This window comes from Myotis myotis, unplaced genomic scaffold, assembly GCF_014108235.1.
Source record: "Myotis myotis isolate mMyoMyo1 unplaced genomic scaffold, mMyoMyo1.p scaffold_m19_p_1, whole genome shotgun sequence".
NCBI classification, from domain to species: Eukaryota; Metazoa; Chordata; class Mammalia; order Chiroptera; family Vespertilionidae; genus Myotis; species Myotis myotis.
This window is the reverse complement of record NW_023416313.1, coordinates 28,091,399-28,103,532: the sequence shown is the minus strand read 5'-3', so window position 1 is coordinate 28,103,532 and position 12,134 is coordinate 28,091,399. Positions and strand designations below refer to the sequence as shown.

Here is a 12,134-nt window from a genome sequence, read left to right as displayed (position 1 = left end):
ACCAAGGGGACCAGGTGCCTGAGCAGCACCGCCCAACTGGTGTATCCGCCGGAACTCCGTAGACTGAGCGCCGCGCGCCGACGTCCGCACGTCGGACGACGTCACGACGCTAGCGTGCCTCTGCGCGAGGGCGCCGGGGCGCCAGGACGTCCGGTGAGGGGAAGCTCTCCAGATCAGTTCTCACTATGTTCTCAGCGTAGCGTTCGGATTTAGCTTTCTACCCCGTAGCAAAATAATATTGTAATTGTTTTTAAAATATGGAAGTCTATGTTGTCAGTGACATCGCTAATATCTTAGCGCTTCTGAAAGGAAACCGGCGGTAAAATGACTGCAGTGTGTCCTAGGAAAGTTTGGGCCGGAAGTGAAGGTGGGGAAAGTTACCCTCTGAGTACCCTGCTGTCTCCATCGTCTTTCAGTTCCCACTTCAACACAAGTTTGTCTGGCAGAGGGCAGAGCTGGGCTACGGAAGGCGGAGGGGAAGTGTAAGTAAGAGGGAATGAGGCCTGCATGCCGACTCCAGCGTCTGTCTCCCACCAGCGCCCGTGGGATTTTCTGCGAGACCTGGGGTTCGGTGCCCAGGGCGGAGACAGAAGCTGTGGGACGTCCCGTCGGCCCGTTGTGTTGTTTCTCGTCGGTTCCTGGAACTGCTCCAAGTCGTGACTGTACAGTACTCACTAGTAATTGCTACTGGCACCTTTGTTAGAGAATGAACTTCCGAAAGCTGACTTTTAGAAATACTTTTTAATGGTCATTGGTGTTTTAGAGAGAGCGTAAGGGAGCGGGATAAATACAAACACTGGAGAGAGAGAAACATCAGTGGGTTGCTTCCTGCATGGCTCCCCCTGGGGATGGAGCCCACGGCCCAAGCATGTGCCCAAGCATGTGCCGTGACCCCGAATCACCCCAGTGACCGCCTGGTTCGCGGGTCCCCGCTCAACCATGAGCCACACCGGCCAGGGCGAACTCTACCCTCTTTTAATGTCAACTTCCTGCTCGTGTGTTTTTTTCTAATCCATTGTCTTCTCGTTTCACCTGTCTTCTGACTCTGAATTTGACTTCGAAGGTATGTGTGCATATTGTGAGGGAAACTTAGGTTAAGGAGATCCAATACATAACTCCATTTAAAGGGCACTCATGATACCTTGTGGTCCTACAAAAGGAAAGGGGTGTCCTAGTTGGTTTGGCTCAGTGGATAGAGCTCTGTGGACGGAAAGGTCCCAGGTTCCATTCTGGTCCAAGGGCACATGCCCGGGTTGTGGGCTTGACCTCCGGTAGGGGGCATGCAGGAGGCGGCTGATCAATGATTCTCCCTCATCACGGATGTTTCTATCTCCTCCCTTCCTCTCTGAAATCAATAAAAATATATTTTAAAAAAGACACACACAAAAGGGAAGGGATGAAAATGGGCACCACTCAACCTCTCCAAGTTGTGGGCGCCCACTGCCTGGAGGACCTCACAAACACCGCAGATAAAGCCTCAGCAACAGGGAGAGCACAGGATAAACGTGTAAACTACAGTAGTAAGGCGTGATGTTTTTGTTCTCATTGCATAAGAATAAGTGCTAATAGTAGTTCTCCTATTCGTTTCCATGCTCCACTGTGTCATGCTGCACATCTTTCCCATCAGGCCAGTGAGTGGTTGTGTGGCGCATGAAGAGCTCTGTTTCCTCAGTATACATTGTCACTGGGTGCCTCTTGTCTCTGACTCTAGGAAGGGCAGCGTTGGGGGGAGCGACAGTTCTCAGGATGCACAGAGCCGTCATTAGCAGGAACCTTCAGCCAGCCCCTTCCCCATGTCTTCTTTCACCATCCCCCTTTCCATTAGGATTGACTTTCTCTAAATATGTGAGAACACAGGAGCAGGTGGCAGGGTTATTCCACTGATACTTGTAAGAGCAGCATCCTTACAGCAGAGGGGCAGCTGTTCTCTCTTCTATTTAGTGTAAAACTTAACTCTCCAGAGGTCTTAAATCTCACTACTTCTTTTCATATAAGCGAGCTATTCTGCATAAAGGAAAGAATATGATGGTCAAAAATCATTTCCTCACTATAGACTCATTCGTTTTATCATAGGAATTTGCCCAGATTCTGGCAGTAGGTTAATTCCAAGGATTAGTTTTTCAGATTGTGGATTGATTTATCTTATAAACCCCCATACGTGTTTTTCTAGTAATTGTCAGGCAAATTTCTAGCCTAGTGCCATTTTAAACTCGATACCCAATAATTTGTTTTAAAAAGAAAATGAAATTGCCCAGCTGGTGTGGCTCAGTGTTTGTGTCGACCTATGAACCAGGAGGTCACAGTTCAGTTCCTGGTCAGGGCACATGCCTGATCCCCAGTAGGGGCAGTTTAGGAGGCAGCTAATCAATGATTCTCTCTCATCATTGATGTCTCTCTCTCAGATCAATAAAAATATATTTTAAAAAATTATTTTGTTACTCTGTCCACTACTTTCCCTAGTCATGCTTGTAAATGAAAATGTAAATACTACAGAGTAGAGAGTTACCCTTAAAAGGGCTCCTCTATATCAAGCCAATGTTTGAGTAAATGTCCCATTAAGTTAAAACTCAAAGCTTTAAGTAGTTAGTGAGATTATAGTGCCAAAAGAAGGTGGGAATACTGTCTTATTAAATAGAATTTCTATATTGACAACTGGTCATTGTTTTCCAAACTGCTGTAACTACTTTCATGCACTGAATATAATAAAATATTCAAGTTAAATTTGGCATGCCTTGGGAAAAAACTTCATAATGGCATAATTGCAAAGGTATAATTATGGCAGAGCATTGGGAAGAATTTCACCTTTCATTGCTAAAAGTAATAAAGCCAATATATAATTTCATCTATATTAACTGGTATCTATGGGAGTTTGGTCAAAATAATAAGTGGTACCTTGGCAATAAAGTCCATGCTTAGCCTATTATTTTTTTATTAAAAAGTAAGAGATGAATGCTGAAGAAGTATGTCTCATCACAATCTGTTTACAGGACACGGCATTTGCAAAAGATCCTCCCCCCCCTTCTTTTGGTAAGATGATTTTTCATATAGATTTATGTAATATCAAAATAGAGTTCACTAAAATATATTTATGTGTAAATAATGGGTGAATAAGGACTCACACTTAATAATACAACTTTGTTTTCACCTAGAAGCATAATCAAAATAGATAACACTATTTTGAGCACTTACTACTTGCCCCCGCTAGGTTAATTGCTCCTGTTGCAAAATCCTGTCTAATTCTCATATTTTATACACATATATACACAGGCATAAGATATATATTGATTAATAATTTGGATATATAATGAAACGTGGAAAAATAAAATTCAGTTGATGAGATAAAGATAAAATAACTAGTCCCTAGGATATAAAGTTTATTCTTGTTTATAAATGAGGGAACTAAAGATACATGTGGTTAGATAAATTGTGGAGGAATTTATATAACTTCTTGGAAAGATTTTCTATAGAAGTTAGTGATATGAGTCTGCTAAATGTATATAAATTGAATTTATTACATTTAAAAATGATTATTATAACAATATGGTTACTAACAATGTACAACTCAACTACTGCTCATATAGACTTTCATAACTTTAAGGAAAATTGTGTTTTTACTAACATTCAGTAATGACCAAGCTAAAAACTTGAAATCATAATTTGTTATATTCCATTTTTTTCTAAGACAAAAGTGAAAGCTAGCAAATTAGAAGTCAAAGATAATTATGATAGCATTAATGATGGAAACCCTGTAATTTTATTTTTTTTCTTGCCATAGAACACAGTAAGCTCTTTAAAATTCATGCCTTAAAACAAAATTTTATACCCATTTTCATGTGACTGTAACATTCAGGGCTGCAGTTTCAGGTTCGTGAAATAGAAGCAGCATAGTCTTTAAAGGTCAGATGATTGGGAACAAATCTTATGTAGTATTAACAAAGGATTATGTAGAGAATACAGGCAATCTAAACACTGGTAAAAAGCCATTTCTCTGTTGGCAGAGGTAGAAAATGATGACGTTTTTCTCTTGGTTCATTGGCAGCTTTGTTCAGCTGAAAATATGTTTTGTAGTTTGTGAATAAATATTATTTGTGTTTCCAAACAGGTATATTCTCTTTTAAAGTATATTTTTTTATTGATTTCAAAGAGGAAGGGAGAGGGAGAGGGAGATGGAAACATCAAAGATGAAAGAGAATCATTGATCGGCTGCCTCCTGCATGCCCCACACTGGGGATCAAGCCCGCAACCTGAGCATGTGCCCTTGCCCAGAATTGAACCCGGGACCTTTCAGTCTGCAGGCCGATGCTCTATCCACTGAGCAAAACCAGGGCCAAACAGGTGCATTCTTAACACCAGTGTTTTGGACAGCCATAGGTAGTCTTTTGGAAGAAACAGTCTGCATAATGAAAGGAAACTGAGCTGAATGAGATAATTATTATTCCAAACTGGGTTCTGTCACATACTAGATGTGTGACTTTGCACAAGTCACTTAGCCACTCTGAGCCTCTAGTTTCATATCAAAAGACTGCAGTAATGAAAGTAATAATCTTATATGATTCTTAGATTGATACATGCCAATAGAATATGGGGTCCTGAGTATGCAAAATTAAAAATAGTGTTCATTCATTCATCCATCTAACCCAGGGGTGGGCAAACTTTTTGACTCGAGGGCCACAATGGGTTCTTAAACTGGACCGGAGGGCTGGAACAAAAGCATGGATGGAGTGTTTGTGTGAATTAATATAAATTCAAAGTAAACATCGTTACATAAAAGGGTACGGTTTTTTTTTTTTTTTTAGTTTTATTCATTTCAAACTGGCCGGATCCAGCCCGCGGGCCGTAGTTTGCCCACGGCTGCTCTAACCATTCATCCTTTAATACATATATGTGTGTATTGTTGTCAGACAAAGGGCAAATTGCTTCAGATGTAGCTGTTGGTCAGCTCACAATCTCTTCATTACTTTACAGGTCACCAAAGAGATCTAAGAAATTACAAATGGAGATTATTTTCCTTATCCCTACTGCATTTAGCTTTCCTAAATGTTGTTTTTTTTAAAAAAATATATATTTTATTGATTTTTTTTTTACAGAGAGGAAGGGAGAGGAATAAAGAGTTAGAAACATCGATGAGAGAGAAACATCAATCAGCTACCTCCTGCAACACCCCCCACTGGGGATGTGCCCGCAACCAAGGCACATGCCCTTGACCGGAATCGAACCCGGGACCCTTCAGTCCACAGGCTGACGCTCTATCCACTGAGCCAAACCGGTGCTGGCCTAAGTGTTGTTTATATAAATTGAATAGTTCAGATTTGGATAAAATTGACAATATATATATGTTTAGATAGTTGCTAAGTTCATCATGTTAAGATTATCTACATTAATAAAAGACAAACACGCAAGTTGACCGTACCTTCGCTACACCTTAAGCCAAGCCCACCAGCCAATCAGAGCGAGTAAATGCAAATTAACCCAACCAAAATGGCGGCTGGCAGCCACAGAGCTGGAGCAAGCAGGAGGCTTGGTTGCCCCAATGATGGAGGAAGCCAAACTTCCAGGCCAGCTGCTGCCTCCTCTCAAGGCAACAAAGTTTCAATTATAGAAGGCAAATAAACCCCAGAAACCTGCTTCCAGCCGCCATGGCCATGGAGCTGGAGCAAATAAAAAAAAAAAAAAAAGAAAGGCTGGGAGCTTCAGTCGCCGGGGTCTTGCTCAGTCTGAAAACAGCTATCAGTCCCTCACCTAGGCTGGCCAGGCACCCCAGCAGGGACCCCTACCCTGAAGGGGCTGTGGCCAGCCTGAAAACAGCCATCAGCTCCTCACCCAGGCTGGCCAAACCCCCATGGTGTGAGGGTCCCCACTGGGGGGGCTTGACCAGCCTGAAAACAGCCATCAGCCCCTCACCCAGGCTGGCCAGGCACCCCAGCGGGACTCCTACCCTGATCTAGGACACCCTTCAGGGCAAACCAGCTGGCCCCCACCCGTGCACCAGGCCTCTATCCTATATAATAAAAGGGTAATATGCAAATTGACCCTAATAGCAGAACCACTGGGAATGACTGGTCACTATGACACACACTGACCACCAGGGGGCAGATGCTCAATGCAGGAGCTGCCCCCTGGTGGTCAGTGCGCTCCCACAGGGGGAGCTCTGCTCAGCCACAGGCCAGGCTAATGGCTGCCAGCACAGCGGTAGTGTCGGGAGCCTCTCCTGCCTCCTCAGTAGCAATAAGGATGTCTGACTGCAGCTTAGGTCTGCTCCCTGCTGGCAAATGGACATCCCCCGAGGGGTCCCAGACTGCAAAAGGGCATAGGCTGGGCTGAAGGACCCCCCCAAGTGCACAAATTTTTGTGCACCGGGCCTCTAGTCCTATATAATAAAAGGGTAATATGCAAATTGACCCTAAGGGCAGAACAACTGGTCGCTATGGTGTGCACTGACCACCAGGGGTCAGACACTCAATGCCAGAGCTGCCCCCCTGGTGGTCAGTGTGCTCCCACAGGGGGAGTTCCACTCAGCCACAAGCTGGCTGATGGCTGCAAGCACAGCGGCAGTGGCGGGAGCCTCTCCTGCCTCCATGGCAGTGCTAAGGCTGTCTGACTGTGGCTTAGGCCCGCTCCCACTGGGCCTAAGCCAGGGGTGGGCAAACTTTTTGACTCAAGGGCCACAATGGGTTCTTAAACTGGACCGGAAGGCTGGAACAAAAGCATGGATGGAGTCTTTGTGTAAACTAATATAAATTCAAAGTAAACATCATTACATAAAAGGGTACGGTCTTTTTTTTTTTTTTTAGTTTTATTCATTTCAAACGGGCCAGATCCAGCCCGCGGGCCGTAGTTTGCACACAGCTGGCCTAAGCCCTCAGTCAGATATCCCCTAAGAGCTACTGGGCTGCCAGAGGAATGTCTGACTGCCAGCTTAAGCCCGTTCCCACAGGGAATAGGTCTAAGCAGGCAGGTGGACATCCCCCGAAGGCTCCCAAGCTGCCAGAGGGCACAGGTGGGCTGAGGGCCCCCCCCCCTCCAGTGCACGAATTTTCATGCACTAGGCCTCTAGTGTATATATATTTTATCATTTTTTTTATTTTCAATTAGAGTTGCCATATATAATTATATTAGTTTCAGATGTACACCCCAGTGATTAGATATTACATAACTTACTAAGTGATCATCCTGATAAATCTCACACCCATCAGACACCTTACTTAATTATTAGAATATTATTGATTATATTCCCTATGCTACACTCTTCATCCCAATGGCTATTCTGTAACAAACAATTTGTACTTCTCAATTCCTTCACTTTTTTTTACCCATATATTGATTTGTACTGCATATTATTAGGAAATTTTGTCTAGGTTTATTCTTATAGGCAGTAAAGCTCAAGGGTTTTCCTCTTTCCTTCCATTGTTTGCCTCAAATAAATGATCTTAAGTCAGAGTTCCATTTCTTTGTGGGATGTGCCCACAAGGAAACGGAATCTACCATTTCACTTCATCAAATTGTGTTTCTTCGCCTTTCACTGTGTTTGTAAACTTTAACAAGTGTAATAAGATACTGTGTTTGGCTTTTGTCAAGCATCTGTTCAGTGTCAGAGTCAAATTTAGAAACATATATATAGCCAGCAGGTCATCTTTTCACAAGCTGATCTGTTATAAATTTCTCTAGCAGAGCAACATTTGTTGGAGGATTTTTGACATAAAATAATATAAAGGTATGTATCTGATCCTTCTAAAAAACCTTGGCATTTAAACAAAATATAAAGCTGGATTATGTAAGGACTTTATTGCCAATAGTCATATTACATAAAGCTTTGCATGTTATGAAAACTTACGTGTATTCTCCAGTGAAATTACTCTCTATGCTTTATAATAGCATTTTAATGGACTGAGAAAGTTATGCTATTAAATTTTAAATTCTTTAAATTATAAGTTGTTAAAATATTTAACATCCTCTGAGTCCTGATTTTAGCTTACATAATTTATAGCTACTTTTATGCTCAATATTAATGAAAAAATCTTGATTTATTAAATCAGGTATATGAATCTGCACCTAATTTTACAGAGCTTTCTGTACTTGTACTGAAGTGAGAAAATTTTATATATTTGACAATTGTGCTTGAGTATTTCTGATTAATGAGGCTCTTAGAGCTAGGGCTGTTTATGAGATGCATTTGAAATGTATTGCAAGTATTATTCCACAAATTACTATAACTATATAGATTACTCCTAGTGATTTTAAAATTTACTATTTTGAAATAAAAAGTTTTTCAAAGCAAAGCAAAGATTAAAATGTTGAATTGACTGACCACATCTGTCCAACTGAAAAGATTCTCTACTCCATTCTCTAATTTTCATCTAAAGAGCCACTACTGCTTTGCTCTTGCTTTCTTCCTCTACCTTTTCCTCCTCTCCAATCTTTCTTCTTCCCACTGATATGCCTATTTGTTAGGTCTGAATCAATCATATACTCCCTTCACTCTCCAAAGTGAGTAGAAACTATGTAGAGAGTTTATAGGAAGACAGACTGTTTTCTTAGCAGAACTGAGCCTTTCCCCTCTGACTCAGCCAGAAGGGAGCGGAGAGGCTGTTAGCACAGGAAAAAATAAAAATGAAATGGTATTATTATTATTATTATCAGCCATTTGCTTTTCAACTTTGCAACAATAACATATATATGCCTAAATGTAAAACTTTTAAATGTAAATTATTACTTTTAAGTAATAATTGAAATAAGGAACTGACATTGTTTAAAAGAAAACCTTTAGATGTGTACCAAGTCTTAGGCTTTTTCTCTTAAACTGCTGAGAAGAAGGTATTTGTGGCAAAATGTTAGCTTCTTCAGATCAATTAACGTCAATTTAGGCAAAGTCATAGTCCTGGTGAATGAAAACTTCAGAAAAGTTCATTGCAGATACATGTTTTGTAAATGACGTTTTAGAACACATTTCCATATCCTTCCCCCAATACTCAATCTGCCCCATGCAAAGAATATAGTGTTCTCTGGTAAGAACCCATTTGTCATCACATGTCAGTCTTTATAGTATCCCAAAAGATGTTTTTTGTTTTTGTGTGTTTTTTTAAAATATATTTTATTGATTTTTTTACAGAGAGGAAAGGAGAGAGATAGAGAGTTAGAAACATCGATGTGAGAGATACACCGATCAGCTGCCTCCTGCACACTCCCCACTGGGGATGTGCCCGCAACCCAGGTACATGCCCTTGACCGGAATCGAACCTGGGACCCTTCAGTCCGCAGGCCGACGCTCTATCCACTGAGCCAAACCGGTTTCGGCCCAAAAGATGTTTTATTGACTTGTAAACTTTGCGGTAAAAAATATTCTTATTTTTCAGGATGTCAAACTTGGGACAATTTGACTCTGATTTTTACCAATCTAATTATACCATTGAGAATCAGGAGCAGAGTTGTAATGACTCCAATGCCTATGGAAATCTTTATGGATCCGGAGAGTAAGTACCTTATTTTGAAAAAATATTTTCTCATTTTAGAAGTAATAATATTATGGCAGGTAGGGAGGTTTCCTTGGAGGAAGCAAAAGCATGTCTTTGTAAAATGCCCAAGAAGAAAGTGAGGAAAGGGCAGAGAAATGAATTCAGTTCTCCAAGAATCCCCATGATCACCTCAGACCCATTTATAGCTGAATGGCTTGACTCTCTTTTCAAAATAGAACTTAATAAGGAGCCTGAATCTAGGGACTGTATTTTCTGTAACACTGCTTGAAAAACATATTTTATTCAATTTAATTAATGTTTATTAGGTGCCTGCTGTGTGTCAGGAATAAAAAAAAGGGGGGGGCACTATAAACTCAAAGATAAAAGAGAAATTCATAATCTCTTACCTCACAACATTTAAGAATTGAAGTTGTGGAGGTGCTGTTGTAATATGCTGTTATAACACAGTGTGAAAATTCCTAAACGGAACCAAGATAAACATATTTCAGAATGTGTTAGTAATTTGAGTTGACAGTTCAACTTGAGTTGAAATAAATAAAAGTGATTAAAAATTTAGTATTTATCCTTTACCAGTGCCCAAAATGAGGATTTAGAGTGAGAAGAATTTGCTTCAAGTTCTGGCTCTTGCATTTGTTCTTTGTGACCTTGGGAAAGACTTGACTTCCCTGATTGGTGTCTTAACTGAGAAATGAGGACATTAATAAGAGGACATTAATAATACCCACTTCATGGAATTATCATGAAGAATATTTGTGATAATGTGTAGGAAAGTAGACATTTAAGTAAAACCACTATAAAAATGTTATTTACTGCCCTGACTGGTTTGGCTCAGTGGATAGAGCATCGGTCTGCGGACTGAGGGGTCCCAGGTTCGATTCTGGTCAGGGGTATGTGTCTTGGTTGTGGGCACATCCCCAGTGGGAGGTGTGCAGGAGGCAGCTGATTGATGTTTCTCTCTCATCGATGTTTCTAACTCTCCTTCTCCCTTCCTCTCTGTAAAAAATCAATAAAATATATATATTTTTAAAAATGTTATTCACTTATGCAATTATTAGAGGACTGGTGCACGGATTCATGCACTGGTGCGGTCCCTCGGCATGACCTGTGGGAATTGGGCCGAAACTGGCAGTCCAATGCCACCTGCCACTCCTGCCTGCTGCTCCCGCTCATCCCGGCCCGGCCCCGCTGCGCCTGCTGTAGGCTTCTGCCCATTCAGTCCCGATCAGGAGAGGCTTGCATCTGGCGCCTGTCAGCTGAGCAGCACTCCTACTGTGGGAGCGCACTGACCACCAGGGGGCAGCTCCTGCATTAAGCATCTGCCCCCTGGTGGTCAGTGCGTGTCATAGAGACTTAGGCTTTTCTGTATATAGATGGGTGAAGCCCTGGTCAGGTGATTTAGTTGGTTGGAGCATCTCCTGTACACTAAAAGGTTGCAGGTTCTATTCTTGGTCGGGGTGTGCACCAGAAACTGACCGATGTTTCTCTCTCACATCAATATTTCTCTCTCTCTCTCTCTCTCTCTCTCTCTCTCTCTCTCTCTCTCTTCTCTCTCTCTCTTCTCTCTCTCTCTCTATGACTCTCTCTCTCTTTCCCTTCCTCCATCCCTCCCTTCCTTTCTCTAAAAACCAATGAAAACATATCCTCAGGTGAGGGTTAAAAAAAATGAGTGAAAAGGACAAGGTCATGCCGGATTGGCTCAGTCACCGTAGAATCCAACAACAGAAAAATAACTTCATATTGTTCCTTGGATTTATACCTTGGAAGGTCAAGAAAAATAAAAATAAAAATGTGTTTCAGGCAGAGCAGTTTGAGCATTGAGGTATTACAGGATAGTAACTCAAAATATATAATCCACACAGATATCTAAAAATTTTCAGCTCTGTCCTGTTGTTTTATTGAAAGGAACCAGTCACCTTGAATTTCTGTTTCTTTTCTCCCTTCTCTGCTCCGTTTGGGCTAAGCACCTGGGGAGCACCTGCAATGTATATTTTCAGGCTAAACTATCCTGCAATGTCTAATAGGGGGGCGGTAAAGCTTTCCCCTTTAAGCAGGGACTCATGAGCACAGCTTTCTCCCACACCTCACCCAGCCCAGTTTCTTTCTCCGTTTGATTTTACATATCACTGTTGCCCAGAAATCAAGATGACCAAGAGATGGAAGTTAATATAACCAAATGAGGAAAACTCTTGATTATATTATATCAGGTTGATGGCCTTGCCTGCTTATTAGCATTTAAACCCAAGTCCTTATTTGGAGGCGGTAACATTTAAATTCTAACCCACACTGCATGTCTCAGGAATTAGAAAAGGCCATTCTAGCTGTGGTAGTTTTATGGGTACATAAAACATGGACACGGGCCAGCGAATTACTAGTGCACATCAAACAAACTCCAGAGATTTGACCTTTTATTCATTCAGTGAATAGTTCAATTAAAATACTCCCCAAGTCAAAATAATATGTTGATTATCCTGGCAAAAGATATAGGAATCCAGAGGGTAGTTACAATGTTATAATCAATCTATCACTCTGTCTCTGTCCTCTCCCAATCCCTCCTCCCCAGTAAATGGGAGCTTCCTTTAAAAGGCTTGTTCAGCTCAATGGCATGTTAATTGAAAGCTGGTTGAGTGTACTTACTAAAACAATGAAGATATTTGTATTTCAAAA

General features: G+C 41.4%; 1 protein-coding gene across 8 annotated transcripts in view; it reads left to right on the top strand.

The window, feature by feature from the left end:
* The first annotated feature begins 22 nt into the window (after positions 1 to 22).
* YIPF7 (Yip1 domain family member 7) overlaps positions 23 to 12,134 on the top strand; it is a 31,598-nt gene continuing 19,486 nt past the window's right edge. The window contains exons 1-2 of one of the 8 annotated variants that reach the window (XM_036332719.1): positions 23 to 153; positions 9,351 to 9,467. In XM_036332719.1, the coding sequence (XP_036188612.1) occupies positions 9,352 to 9,467 (116 nt within the window). In that variant the 5' untranslated portion in view covers positions 23 to 153; position 9,351. The other 7 variants (XM_036332676.1, XM_036332708.1, XM_036332687.1 and 4 more) reach the window with 7 other exon arrangements.